Source organism: Podarcis liolepis (genome assembly GCF_965112155.1).
Source record: "Podarcis liolepis genome assembly, chromosome: 13".
In the NCBI taxonomy this organism is placed as follows: domain Eukaryota; kingdom Metazoa; phylum Chordata; class Lepidosauria; order Squamata; family Lacertidae; genus Podarcis; species Podarcis liolepis.
The window spans coordinates 57722374-57736787 of record NC_139573.1 but is presented as its reverse complement, the minus strand read 5'-3'; the positions used below and the strand labels follow the sequence as shown (position 1 = coordinate 57736787).

Sequence of the window (14414 nt, the reverse complement as noted above, 5' to 3'; positions counted from 1 at the left end):
TGGTCTTTCCCCTAAAGAGAAAGCAAGATTTTGGTCTTCATGATCCACCATAAAGGGCTGCTGTAACATTGGAGCTGCCTTATACTGAGGTCTGCTCTTCTTACCTAGCTCTGTGTTGCCTGCACTGACTGGCAGTGGCTCGCCAGGTTTCAAAGTAGACTCTTTCCTACCCCCATCTGGGAATGCTGAGGATTGAACCCAGGAACGTAGGCACCCAAAGGCCTTGCTCTGGTACAAACTGGGGTCCCAGCTTGTTTAAATGCAGGCACATAAAGGCTGCTTCGGACAAAGAAAGGACTTTGATCAATCTAGACCAGGAATCCATTCCCCACTTGGACATGAAGCTCACTAGGTGACCTTGGCCCACTCTCACTCTCAGCCATACCTACCTCGCAGGGGTGTTGTGGGGCTCCAATGACGAGAGGGAGAACCATGGACATGCTGTCTTGAGCTCCTGGGGGGGGGAGGTTGGATTTAAATACAATAAAGTAATAATAATAAATGTGGGGCAGCCCCTCAACGCCACCCATGAGAATGGTGCTGCACCCCAGTTGAAGAGCCAGCCTGATCCAGTACATGTCTCCCCCTTCCCCTTGCTCTTTTTCCTCTCCTGTGCCAGTTTGTTACCAGCTGTTCTCGGCCGCCACTGCTGGGCTTTGCCTACCTCAAGCCCCCCTTCTCCATCCGCTGCGTGGAAGTCTCCGATGACCAGGTGTGTGCATGAGCCAAGCTGGCGAGCCTTGACCTCCTGTCTTCCCTGCAGGTGCCATGGTCTCCTTCCTGGCAGGGAAGTGTCTGCTGGCTCCACCCTCCCTTAAAGGAGTCACAGTTCACGGAATTAGAGAAATGCTTGGAGAAGAGAGCTGTCAGGGCCTACTAGGCACACCAGATACTTCCGAGCGCCATGAGGTGGTGGAGGGAAGTGCTCTTGTGCTCAGGTCCTGCTTGAGGGTTTCACATGGCGACATCGGGTTGGCCACTGCAGGAGCCACTGGCCTGGTTCAGCTGAAAGGAACCCAGCCACCCCCACGGAGGACCCCAGGCTTGTCTTGAGAGGACAGCCCTGGAACCTTGAGGAGGAGGATGGAGGGAGATCTTTCTCCCAATTCAGCTCCCCACCCCTCACCCCGGTTCAGGTTGTAAGCCCTTTTAGATTTACTTAACCGGATCATGTGTTTTGCGGAGAAATCAGCTGTGTGGGAGGAATCCAGGGTCTCAACAGTGAGGCTAATGGCAGAAGTGGAGGAACAGCCAAGGGCCAGGCAGCAACTGGGGAGTTTAAGGCCAGTTTAGGTGTTACTAGGGTAACACTTTAAACAGTCATGGCTTCCCCAAAATAATTATGGGGGTTACAATTTGTTCAGGGTGCCAGGAATTGATAGGAGACTCCCTATTCCCCTCACGGAGTTTCCGAGTTCTCTGTGAAGAGGGATGGATTGATCTATAGACTGCTCTAAGAACTGTAGCTCTTTGTGGGCAATAGGGGCCTCCTCACAGCTCCTCAGCACCCATCACAAACTACGGCTCCCAAAATTCCTGGGGGTGGAGAGCCATGACTGCAAAGTGGTGTGAATGTGACTTAGGCCACCAGCAGGCCTGTCTCAGCCATGATGCTCTGTAACCACCAAACACCAAAGGTGGTGCAAAGCAGCTCCCAGCTGAATCACGTACCATAAGGCAGGCCTGTCCTTTGGGGTTGGTCCCCTCGCTCTGCTCTAGAGAGAGCAGTTATTCTCTGATGTGGAAATAGTGAGGACCCTGCCTGGAACAGGCTGCTCTGTTGGGGTCCCAAGGGCCTTCTGGGCAGAGAGACCCAGATCTCATGCAAGATGCTTTGTTCAGCCTGCAGCGCTCGCCAGGCGCGTGTCTTTGTGGCACCCCAAGCCCTCTGTTTCTCTCCCCAGGACACGGGGGACACCCTGGGCAGCGTCCTGCGGGGCTTCTTCACCATCCGGAAGAAAGAGCCGGGTGGGCGACTGCCCACCTCCTCGACCTGCTTCAACCTCCTCAAGTTGCCCAACTACAGCAAGAAGAGCGTTCTGCGGGAGAAGCTGCGCTATGCCATCAGCATGAACACAGGCTTTGAGCTCTCCTAGCCCACGCTCTCAAGAGCTGGATGGGCTCTCAGGGTTATACCTTGGTAAATGGCCACCTGAGCAGGCTGCAGCTCTGGCCTGGGGTCCAGCATCGCTCTGATGCCGCTGGACGCAACTCTGCAAGGAGGACCTCCTTGGAAACGCAGCTGGCCTGCCATTAAATGTAGCATCAAGAGCCAAGCCTGTGCATTGTCCTTGGAGGGGAGCCATGCCTAATGCACACAGGGCAGGCCAGCCCTACTCACACAAACTACTCATGGGCCCAGGGGTGTGTGCCCTGTGGATAATTTTTATCTTGGTCTTGGGCAAATAGTTGGACCTTGCTGTGGGCCAGGCCAGGTCAGACTCTGGCAAAACGCTGTGGAACGAAGGTCGGGAGCTGGCTTTTCCCTCCCACTTTGGCTTCTGAAAAACAGGCTTGAGGCTGCTCAACTCAGGAGCGCCATGAGATTGCAGGAGCTTTCTCTTCATGTTTTTTGTGTTCCTCTCTCTGTGCCCAGGTTTTGTCGCCTGCGACTTTCCCACAGCTTGCCAAACTGCTTTGCATTGACTCTCGGTCTGAATACACGTTTGCCTGCAGGCCCCCAAATGAGCTTCCCGCTATGTGGGGAGCACAGGTTTGTGATGTGGAATTCCTCCCCCGTGGCAGATTTTTGCTAGTTGTGGGCCTGCAGCTTGTCAGATGTCAGAGAGCAGCCTTCACCAACCTGGTGCCCTCCTTTCTGACCATCGGCTGGGGATGGTGGAACTGGGAGGATGGGCCAAGGGCCCATTGGCTGGGAACTCCTCTTAGGGCCTCAGTTGGCAGAGCCCGCTGAAACATTTAGTGGCTGAGCTAATCTGCAGAGGCTCCTGTGCAGCTGAGAGCAGTTCCCTGCTCTAACCTCTCAGGGACTTTGCTATGCTGAATAGCTTCTCAATTTCCGTTCAGGAACTCCATTAAACTCTGTAATTGCAAAGGAGTTTATGCTTAGGTTGCTCGTTATTCATTGCTTGCTCTGTATTCACATTCATTTGTGCACTTGTGCTTCCCAAGCTCCCCTTCTTGGACATCTCCCACAATCCCCGATGTGCCCAAAGGGAAGAGAAAAAATGTCCCCACAAGGTGATATTTCTCCCCAGGGATCCACCTTTTGCTGAATCTGATTGGACCATGTGCAAAGCATAGGGCATCTTTCAGGGACTGGACTTGTCCTGGTCCTGGTCTCTGCTTTGCCACAAATGGGTGGATGTCTTTGGAATGAATAAACGCCAGGAAGCAAGGGAGAAAGGTCACCTTGTGCAGGGTCTTCCTTCTCTCCAAGTAGATTTGTGATCAGCTCAGTCTCCCACCCAAGGAATCCTGGGGATCTGAATACGAGTGGGAAGGAAGGGATTGAACTGTAATCAAATGCAAAATATTTTAAGAACGTTGGGTTTTACTGGTTTTATTGTTTTTCTTTTTGCAGAAGCCCCGTTTAATGCTTTCTAACCTTGATTATTCCACCATTGCGAATCTTTAGCCTTGAGGTGTAAAATAGTTGCTTGTTTTTTAAAATAATTCTAGTGAAGGGCTGGGCCCAGAGAACACTCTCAAGCATGAACCTGTTAACTGAAAACCCAAATCCCCACCTTTTCTTGATTTTACTTTGAATGTTGCAGAAGAATGTGTGTCTCATGTTTTAAATGCTAGACATTAAGCATTCTCTTAATGGATTTGGCAGTATTGCACTACAGAAGTTGCAGGATACTCTATGGCAACCTTTTGGATGTTTTGGACGACAGTTCCCAACAGCCCAGATCTCTGCTGGTTAGGGCGCATGGGAGCTATAGTGCAAAACATCTAGAGGATGCCAGTTGGTGAAGGAATGTTGGGGTGGCATGGGGCAAGCTCTCCAGTAGAGTAGGAATGGGGGGTGACACTATACAGCACCCCCTCCCAGTGGTCTCCTTGACCCTCTGATGAACTGCTTCCTCCATGTACAGTGGTGCCTCGCAAGACGAAAAGAATCTGTTCTGTGATTCTCTTCGTCTAGCGGTTTCTTCGTCTTGCGAAGCAAGCCCATTGAAGGATTAGCGCTATTAGCGGCTTTTAGTGGCTTATCTGTTGATCGGATCAGCTGATAAGCGGCTTAGCGGCTTAGAAAAAGGGGGGGGGGGAAACCAGCAGGAACTCGCAAGACATTGTCGTTTTGCGAAGCAAGCCCATAGGAAATTCGTTTTGCGAAGCACCTCCAAAACGGAAAACTCTTTCGTCTAGCGAGTTTTCCGTCTCGCGAGGCATTCGTCTTGCGGGGCACCACTGTATACATTTTCAGAACGGATGTGCAAATTGTGATTGTGTACTAAATATGTTGAAAGAGTTTGGCTGTTCTAGCCCACAACAGTTGGGCATGGTGTGGCTTTCCCAAACAAGGAAGGCTATGCAAGCTGTCAGGGGTCTAACATCACCCCCACCCCAAAACAATGCCTTGCATGTCTGTGTCATGAGGTGGGGAGAGGAAAGTTTGCCATAGGAGAGTAATAAAATATTTTATCTTGGCCCTCCTTGTATCCTAGCATTTTACAGCATATTCTCCATGTTGGAAATAAACTTGACAGAGTGGTTCAATATAGTCATAGGGAGGTGGGTTTCTCCCTCCCCACTTCGTAAAAATTGGCTTCTGTTTCAAAGAAACCTACAGCAGTGTGAGGAAACGTACAACAGAGACTCCCATGACTGAAGCGGAGGTATGTCTCTGAACAGTTCAACAGACCCTGAAGAGGAAGGGTCGGGTATGTTAAATGGCAGCCACTGAGAGGCAAATGAAAAATTGGGAGTCCTGCTGACAAAAGGAAAAATGCAGAAGCCCTCTGGCAGTTGAGCTGCACCCCAAAGCTCCAATCTGGTGATGCCCACTGCTGCCTCCCACCTCTCAACAGCCGTTTCCAGGACCTCTCTGCACAAAGGTTACAATGGCAGAACTTTGCTGTGCTTGAGATGCTGCGTCTCCTGCCAAAGTGTTGATGGATTCAACGATGACCGCAAAAAGAAAAAGAGGACAAGGAAGTGTAACAGAGGCTGTGGTCTGCAAGTCAATCTGAGACAAAGCGCCAAGTGCCTCTGGCAACAGAACACCTCTTGCGGAGAAGGGCTCTGCAACACATCAGGCGTGGCATGTGCTTCTCCCCTCTCCTTTTATCAGCACATGTCAATAAATGCAGCTGAAGTCTATTCAAAGTGAATGCTCCAGGTTCTCTTAGAAGCTGGTCTCAAAATGGAGCAAGACTGGAGCCGCAAGCTTTAAATAAGCTTTCAGGAGTAGATTTCAAGAGCTCAGTTTGAAACTGCAAGCAATCTTCCATCTTGTCCAGTCCTCTGTCTGAAAGCCTGGCAGTCCACCTCTTGCATCAGAGGGCCTCTGCTCCCTACTCCGTTCTGGTGTAGATCTTCTCCTGCTTCCCTTCCTTCACTGCAGCATAGCGGGCAAGAACAAATAAGTAGTCGCTCAGTCTAAGGAACGGGAGAAAAAAGCTGTTGTCCATCTCTGTACAGGATAAGAGCTTGTAATGGGCATGTCTACCCTAAGGGTGCGGCAGCATCTAGGGCTGGAAGGAGGAAGATATCCCTGCGCATGTAGCCAATCAAAAAGGTAGAGGAATGGATGTGCTCCCCCTCCCCCAACTGGATGTCCCCCAGGTGCTTCAGACTAAAATCTAAGGTAGCCAGTTGGGGAAGGCTGACAGGCAGTTGCCAGGTACCAAAGTAAAATCCAGCCCCCGTGAGGCCTGCAATTTCAGTGGAGGAGGCAGGCACTGAACGAGAACCAGCATCTATAGCAATGGGATATGGCAGAAGGCCACGTTTAGCCACGATAATCTGGCTGCTGCACGACCCCCTCCCCAAAACAGGGAGAACAGGAGTCAGACAGGCTGTGAGAAGTTACCTGTGCATGCTCCATGATGACACTACCTGCCTTAAAACGGGGCAGAGTATTTGTCCTTTCCAACCGGTTGCAGCAGCTCTCTGTCAGAGAAGGGTCCCTTCCCCATCACCTGCCAACAGCCCCTTTTACCTGAAGATGCCAGGGGCGAAACTTTGGACCTTCTGCATGTCAAGCCTGCATGGAACTACATACAGCCCTTCCCAAAACACCTTCCGCATGTGCAGCAGGGAAGCGCTAGCAATTTGGGTATGCTTACAGGGTGTGCACCTAGAGAAAGGACATCTCTTCCCCACCATCCTCTCTCAAAGACCAGCAGACTCCAGATGTCTCCTTCCACTGCCCCAAATCTCAGCTTCCACGCTTCCCAGCTTAAGCACAAAGTGATCCAGGTGGAGCCTTCCAGACGTCATTTGACTACGATTCCCATCACCCCCCCATCAGTGGCCATGCTGGCTGAGAATGCTGGGACCTGGAGTTCAACAACATGGACAGGGCATCATTTTGGCTACCCCTGCACTAATCTCCCACTCCCTTTCCTCCAAGTTGTTGGAAGAGAAAAGACAAGACTGTTTGGTCTCCGCAGGACAGTCAGCAAGGTCCATGTGAGTGCCCCAAGGTAGACCAGTAGTTCCCAAACTGGCATAAAATGACTATCAGACTCTGAAAAGCTGGTACCACTGGATCAAATTCATCAGTTGTGTTGAATTAATTAAACTAAATAGTTTCAACTGGATTTTGAATAAAGGGGCAATTAGTTGTTACTGTTTTGAATCTTCAGTGTTATCTTCTTTAGTGGGTTATGCAAACTGCTATTTTGAATAGTGCTTTCTATAGGGTTGGGGGGCACTAGGAACCAAGGGGCACTGTGGAACCAAAGGGGCAGGGCTCCCAAAATAGATGCAAAAAGGACTCTCATCCCATCCCCCTGTCTCAGTAGGAGATATCCAGCAAGAAGTACCCAGGGAAGAGCAGCCTTCCCCATCCTGCTCTCCACTAGATCAGCCCCAGAAACCAGCAGGGCCAGTGGCCAGGAAAGGAGGTGCAGAGAAGCCCTTATCTGGTGCCTTGACTGGGTGACCCACTAGAGTCTAGACGCATTCCCCCTGCCCCCCCCCCCCAATCCCAGCTTTGTCAGAAGGAACAGTTCCAAGTTACCTGTTCAAAAACTTGGCCACGTCTGCATCTGCTTCTCCCATTTTCACCAAAGGAATCACACTGCAGAAGAGAAAAGGAAGACCGTCATCACTACAGCTGATATAATTGGATCCAAAACCACCTTTCATGCCCCCCATCGGCATGAGTAAATTTTGCCTTGTTCTGCCAGATCCTAAGGTGTCAAAAACATTATTTGCTAAATGCACCAAATTCTCTGCTCCAAACCAACTGTGCATTTAAAGGGGGGGGGGAGTACCCACAATTAGTTTGCACTGGCCATTAACGGCTCCTGCAGAACTCAGGATCTCTTTCGGCAAACACTTCCTTGTCTTGCTGCACAGTACAAACTCTGATCCGTGCCCTCCCCCAGCATTGCTGGGGAGCACCTGTGGTCATTTCCAAACAATTTTCATGCAAGCCTTACAAGGTTGACATGCCAGCGAAGACTGAACAAGAGAGGTTGGCAGCCCAGACAGCTCACTCAGGGCAGCAGGGGGTTCTCATGGCTTTGTCAGGGCAGTTGCTCACTTACCACCTCTCGGCTCGGCGGCAGATGGCTCTGGAGAGATGGAGAGCAGTGCTGCTTTTGCCGCCAGACTGAAATGACATTAAACAAAACATCCAGATCTGCCTTATGCCAGGGTCAGGCCCATCCAACAGTTGGAAAACAAGCCCCCTTGGGAGAGGCTGGCCCCCCTTCTCTGCTCTCGGAGCTTGTTTACCGGTAATCTTCCTCTGGCTGACATCCCGGACAGACCAGGCAGATTTTGATATGTGACATTTCCCAGCGTGGAAAATGCACACCCCCTCCCTCCTTGCATATCAGCAAGAGAAAGGAGATAGTCAGAAATCTATTTACATCCTTTTATTTCTGACTTTACAGCACTACAGAAAACATGTCTGATCAGTTCAGACTTCATCTAGCAAGTGGCTAAGACTTCCTGTACATACGCAAGAGGAAGGTCTCATATTACACACTACACAAAGACTTTTCAAGCCTGTGAACTTCCGGGAAAATTCTTTCCCACAGCTAGTCACATCATGTGATGTAAACAAGCTACCAGTTTGCAGCTGCGTTGCTCTCATATCGTAACCGTCCATCTGCTCTGACTGATGAGAGCGCCCCGGGGTCCTCAGCAGAGAGCAGTCTTTCCCTGATACTTTTGAGACAGGGCAGGCTGGGGACTGAACCTGAGACCTGTGGAGCTGCAAGCCCTCGCCTGAAGCAGGAACAGGAGCGTTTGCAGCCAATGCAACCATTTTGGCTACCTTCCCACAGAAGTCAGGAGGAGTGTCTGTGAACATGCCCTAAGGAAAGTGCTGTGAACTAGCTGTTATCTGTGATTCCTGCCCAGCAGGGGTTTGGATTAGATTATCTTTGGGGTCCCCGCCAGCTCCACAATTCTATAATTCTGTGTGAGCCTGAGGGGAGCGATTAGCCCAGGGCCTTACATCAAGCTTGGGATTTAGGTAGCAGTTAAATCAAAGTGGTTTGTGATGGCTCCCAACTTAGATTGCTGTAAAAAAGAACTACAGAAACTCACGGGTGTCCACAAGTTCTAGCATCATGAGAGAGGGAGGAATACTTTTCTCTGGTGCAAAAGGGGAGGAATCTTGCTTGGTCCGGCTGCATCAAGTGTTCCCTGGCACACCCAGGGGCGAGCAGGATCATTCTCCCTTTGCATCAGCTGGTGTGTGTATTGGGGGGCAGGATCCATGCACCCGAACCCAGAACTAAGCAGCCTGATCAATGGCTCAGAGCTTCCCAAAGGCCCCAGCAGTATGCTTGCCAAGCAGGAACTCTGCACAAGAATCTGGGTGGCTGAGCCACCTGTCACTCACAGCCCTGTGACACTGTTCCTGATGGGAATCTGGCCAGTGGAAACCAAGAGTTGTCTGCCCCCCACCTTCTGTGCTGCAAGGCCTCTGCTTTGTGACCTCCTCACAGACGGAGCACAACGGAACACGCAAAATACCTACGGGTAAAATGAAAGCTGTGAGTGGTGGAAGCTGCTCAGAGTAGTGATCGATCCAGGCCTCCAGCTCCAGAATGGGCTTTTCACTGAACGACGTTCGCTCTGCAGAAGAAGAGACACGGCTGAGTGGACCAGCCAACCAAGGAGTCGCCCACAAAGCGAAGCCCTGGCTTCTTCATTCCCCTGCTTAAGTCGCAGGATAGGGGCTGCCAGCACATGACACATCAACCTTGCTAAAATGAAGGAGGCTTGAGCCTGGGTCTTGGGGCCTGTGTGGGTTCCAGTGCTGAGTCCTGGAATACCTCAAGCACCTCTGAGCATGCACAGAGCATTTCCCCCCAAAATGGTTAAAATGCCATCTTGCATTTTAAAACAGGGTTTAAGTAAGTGGGCAGCCCTAACAAGCAGAAGCACTATGGCCAACTTGTGCATTTGGCAACCTAGCAAGTCAACGTTTATTAGAGACATTTATACTTGGGATATATTCATATGCAATGCTTTTAAGGCATGCATCAAAATCTTTGCGGAAAAAGCATTCCCCCCCCCACTAAGAAACCACAATGGAGGCTTGTGTGTTTCTGTTCCAGGGCATGGTCTGAGGGAGCTTGACATGGCTGAAGCTTGGCAGGTCTGGGTCCAGTCAGACCCTTGCCTAGGGCCCTGCCAGGAAGAAAGAATGGAATGGGGTGTAAATGCAATAAAAAACCCAATTTAAATAAGCCACATAAACAAAGGTTTCATGGTCAGAGTACTTCCTTCAGTTGTCCAGCAAAACTGATCCCCAAAAGCAATGGCAGCAAAACCATTTCAAAAAGGTCAGCAGTTAGCTTATTTTTAAAAATGAAGATCTATACTAGGTTCCAATTACTTAAATGTGACTCCCTGGCTGAGGATATGGGAGTTGCCACGTTGGAGCCGGCATCCTGCAGCACACACTGGACCTGCGGAAACAAAACAGAGCAAAGGTGTTTGGGATGAGCACTATTTTTGCACAGATGGCGAGACATTCAGAAAGCAGTTTTAATTCTCGGTCTGGCCCGCCTTCATGTCTCTGAAGGTGCCAAAGAATGGGCAGAGTTCTCTGACCTAAATCGGAAGAGGCTTTGGAACGCCCACCACCACTGGCTCCATCGGGGGGTGGGAAACTGTGGTGGTCCTCCTCTGGCAGATGAAGCTGCACTCCAGCTCCTATCAGCCCGACCAGCATGGCCAATGGGCAGGGATGGTGGGAGGTGGGATCCAGCCACATATGCAAGAGGACGACAACTGCTGGCTCCCTGCCCTTGCCTTAACTTACACAAGCAGATGGACAAGAGTTAGGCCAACAGCTCTTAGGCAGAACACCTCCGCACAAGATGCTCAGTGATAGGATATCCCCAATGACCGAATGCTAGCAACTGTTGCCAGCCATCTCAATTTACTGAATTTATCGCTCCCATAGGAAGCATTGATGGCCCCCAACTTGGAGGGCTTTAAGAGAGGATAGGACAAATTGAGGGAGGAGAGGCTATCTGTGCTCTGCCTCTTCATTCAGTGAGCCTTCCAAATACCGGCTGTGGGACGCCTCAGGCAGGGAGGGGGAGGAGAGCACTTGTGTTTGGATTCTGCTTGAGAGTTTCCTACAAGCGACTGGTTGGCAACTGTGAGAACAGAATGCTGGCTGAGATGGGCCATTGGCAGGGCTCTTCTTCAATAAAAAGCTACTAGCAGAGTAGCAAATATATAAATTAAGCAACACACAGTAACAATACAACAACAACAACAACTTACAGTCATACCTCGGGTTAAATACGCTTCGAGTTGAGCGCGTTTGAGTTGCGCTCCTCAGCAACCCGGAAGTAACGGAGTGCGTTACTTCCGGGTTTCACTGCTTGCGCATGCGCAGATGCTCAAAATGGCGTCACGCGCATGCGCAGAAGCGGCGAAAAGCGACGCGTGCGTGCGTAGGTGTGCTGTCGCTAGTTACGTTTACCTCTAGATGCGAACGGGGCTCTGGAATGGATCCCGTTTGTATCTAGAGGTACCACTGTATTATTTATACCCCGCCCATACTGTATATAAAAAGAACACGAATGAAAAGTCTTAAAGTTTCTCTTGCTGTCTACTCTTAGCCCAAGAGTTGGACAAGAGGGTCCTTTGGTCTGATCCAGGAAGGCAGTCTTTGTATGCGGATGCTGTCAGTGACGGGGATACAGCTATTTCTTACCTGGTGAAGTTCCTGCACAAACGAGTGGCCTCCTTCACTGCCAAATTCAGCACTTAGCCTGCAGCAAAATAGGAGAGATTTTTACCCTGAGATATAGGTAACTGATGCTGTTCGTATGAGAGATTTACCTCTTGTGGAGGCACTACAAACAAGCCTGAAACCAGTTGAATTGGCAAGTTCCCCCAAAGAACTATTGTGATGTGAGAGCAAGAACATTTCTTCATGAGAGGTGCATGGCCTTCTCATGTTCAGGCAGACAGGAAATTGGTTCAGAGCAGACACAATCTGTTCCTGGCTCTTCATATGAGATGAGACCTGCAGGATTAGACCAGAACATCTGGTCTAGCATTGCTTGCCCTTAAGTGGCCAACCAAATGCTTCCAAGAAGCACAGAACAGGAAGGCAACAGCCACGCCCATTATTGCTCTCCAGCATGTGGAATTACTGAGGTAGACTGCCTCCCAACTTGAAGGTTCCATAGAGCCACCCTTGCCTAGCAGCCACTGAAAAAGGCCCCCCCCAAATTGTCCAATGTGGGGGTGAGGGAACATCTCTGACCCTCCAGGTGTGGTTGAACTGCAACTCCCCACAGCTGGAATCCAACATCTAGTAAACTACCACAGATTCCCTCCGGGAAAGCTCATTCCAGAGATGGGGTTTTTTTTTGGGGGGGGGGGTTGGAATAACCTCCTCCAACATCTGGCAAAAGACTGCAGCACTCTTGCAGGGCGAGATGATGTCCCCTGGAGCCATGCGCTTCAGCCTGTGGGCAGGGCAGCAGGGCCAGGCACAGCCTGCTCCTCTGACATCACCAAGGCAGGACACAAATGGCCAGTCAGGGCTGTGGGCAGCTGTCACAGGGCGAGGCCTCTACTCCAGTTCCAAGAGGCTCCTGTCACTCCTCTCTCCACCCTGGACCATGCTGCCTGGCAGGTTTCATTTCACTTAATAAAGGGTTTTGAAACTGCTCTTTGTTAATCAGGTAACAGGGTGGGGCTCAGAATAAGGTTATGCCAGGGAATAAGGTTGTGCAAGGAAATATGCTGCCTGCTGCCAACCAGCAAGAACAGCTGCTGGGGAAAAGGAGAGGCTTTCCTTGCTTCCCATGACAGAACTGCTTTCTTTCATATCAAATTGCCACTATTAAATTTTTTTATTACCCACCTTTCACCAGCAAGTCCCAGGGTGAAATTCAACAATTTAAAAATTCAGAGTTAAAAAGGTTAAAGCTTACTAATGTCACAGTAATTGGGTGGGTCCTAAAAACCATGTCTCAAGTGCCAAAGGTCCAAAGCCATAAAGTGAAGGTGCCAGACGCACCTGTGGGGAGGGAATTCAACAGCTGAGGGGCTGCCCAAGAAGGCCCTCTCCTCCTGGGCCACCACCAACATCCCAAGTGCCTGTGGATCTGAATATACGGAAGGGTTCAGAAAGGAGGGGGTCTTTCAGGAATCTGGGGCCCGAGTTGTTTAGGGCTTTGAACACAAATGTGATTACTTTGAATCAGACCCAGAAACAAACTGGCCGTCTATTATTCTCTGAAACATTCTTATAAATTGAAGAAATAATTTAGTCTTTTGGTTACCCTATGGCTGAACTCAGTTCATCGAGTGTTCCCAGGGCATCAAAGATCTGGTCATCTTTTGCTCTCCTCTCTCCAGTGAATGTGCTGGAAAACCCTTTTGAAAACCATGCAAGATGATAACAGTGAGAAAACTATGAAGCGGCTCACACCCAAGTGCCCAAAGCCCTGTTCACACGTGCATGTGCAACAACTGATTTCTGTAGCCCCAATGACTGGCAGCTGAATGTGGCAACTGACTCCAATGAAAGACCACGGAATTTCTCTGCAGTGACTCATTCGCCCAGGCAAGGAATCACTTGGGACAGTAGGCTTCACAGTATTTGCACTAAGACAGTAAAGGTAAAGGGACCCCTGACCATTAGGTCCAGTCGTGACCGACTCTGGGGTTGCGGCGCTCATCTCGCTTTACTGGCCGAGGGAGCCGGCGTACAGCTTCTGGGTCATGTGGCCAGCATGACTAAGCCGCTTCTGGCGAACCAGAGCAGTGCACGGAAACGCCATTTACCTTCCCGCCGGAGCAGTACCTATTTATCTACTTGCACTTTGATGTGCTTTCGAACTGCTAGGTTGGGAGCTCACAATGTCGCGGGGATTCGAACTGCCGACCTTCTGATTGGCAAGCCCTAGGCTCTGTGGTTTAACCCACAGCGCCACCCGCGTCCCTTACTAATACAGTATCCCCACTCAAATGTATTAGTATTATTAAAAAAGAATCTGAGCAAAGCATCTCATATTTTACAATCTCTTGTGTTTTCTTTTGTTAACAACATGTCACAGGTACATTATAAAATATTTTCCATTTGTTTCTGTGTGTAGATATATATTTGAAGCAGAGACAAGCAGCCGATTCCAGCAGTCATTCTAAGGCTGTCAAAAATGCCCCTTGTGGCACCAAGGTGCTCTCATGGGCCAAGGATTAGCCGGTGGGTCGGAGACCTGCCTCCGCGGGCAGGATGCTGCTACCTTGGTCTCCTGTTTTCGTGTATAACTTGGGGATCTGGGTTGTTTTCCTGGGCTTGGCATCCATACTGCAGAGGAAGAGGAGAGGGAAACGGTCCTTTACATTCATTCCCTTTGCATATCCCCATGAACTATTTAGTTAACCAAAATTAAGACACAACACATGATGCAATCGACTTTCAAACGAGGATCAATGCAACGTCCACCACGGGCGCCTTTTAAAAGCCAACCCTTAACGTTTCTGGTTTTAGAAGTAACAGAGGCGCCTCCCCGAATCACGCTTTTCTTCGCGTGCCTCGCCCCCCCCCCTTCCACGGCGCTTCCTCCCGGCCAAGCAAGGAAACGGGCCGCTTCACACGTGACGCCGCAACCCGTGCAAACCTGGGCGCCTCTCCGGCCCCGCTCGGCTCCCGGCTCAGGCGCCTCGCGCTCCCGCCCAGGGGCCAGGCCGCCCCCGCCGCCCGCCGCAGAGCGCGCCCCAGAAGCAGACCCGCCGCCATGGCGCCGCCGCCGCCGCCGCGCCTCCCTCCC

The 14414-nt window shown here is 50.6% G+C and overlaps 2 protein-coding genes across 7 annotated transcripts in view; one reads left to right on the top strand and one right to left on the bottom strand.

Moving 5' to 3' along the window:
* Positions 1–3057, top strand: part of UBE3B (ubiquitin protein ligase E3B) — a 28763-nt gene extending 25706 nt beyond the window's left edge. For all 5 annotated transcript variants that reach the window (XM_083470915.1, XM_083470913.1, XM_083470914.1 and 2 more), the window contains 2 exons: positions 620–712; positions 1905–3057. In XM_083470915.1, the coding sequence (XP_083327041.1) occupies positions 620–712; positions 1905–2096 (285 nt within the window). In that variant the 3' untranslated portion in view covers positions 2097–3057. The remainder of the gene's footprint in view (positions 1–619; positions 713–1904) is intronic.
* A 1533-nt stretch (positions 3058–4590) lies between these two features.
* Positions 4591–14389, bottom strand: MMAB (metabolism of cobalamin associated B). Of its 2 annotated transcripts, XM_083471008.1 has the most exons (9): positions 14265–14389; positions 13887–13951; positions 12924–13017; positions 11339–11396; positions 10001–10073; positions 9137–9234; positions 7689–7753; positions 7157–7216; positions 4591–5568 (listed from the first exon to the last, which is right to left on the bottom strand). In XM_083471008.1, the coding sequence occupies exons 1-9, from the start codon at positions 14381–14383 to the stop codon at positions 5484–5486; spliced, it is 717 nt and encodes a 238-aa protein (XP_083327134.1). In that variant the 5' UTR covers positions 14384–14389; the 3' UTR covers positions 4591–5483. The 2 variants fall into 2 exon arrangements, with proteins under 2 accessions (XP_083327134.1, XP_083327133.1); XM_083471007.1 differs by lacking the exon at positions 7689–7753.
* Between the last annotated feature and the right edge of the window lie 25 nt (positions 14390–14414).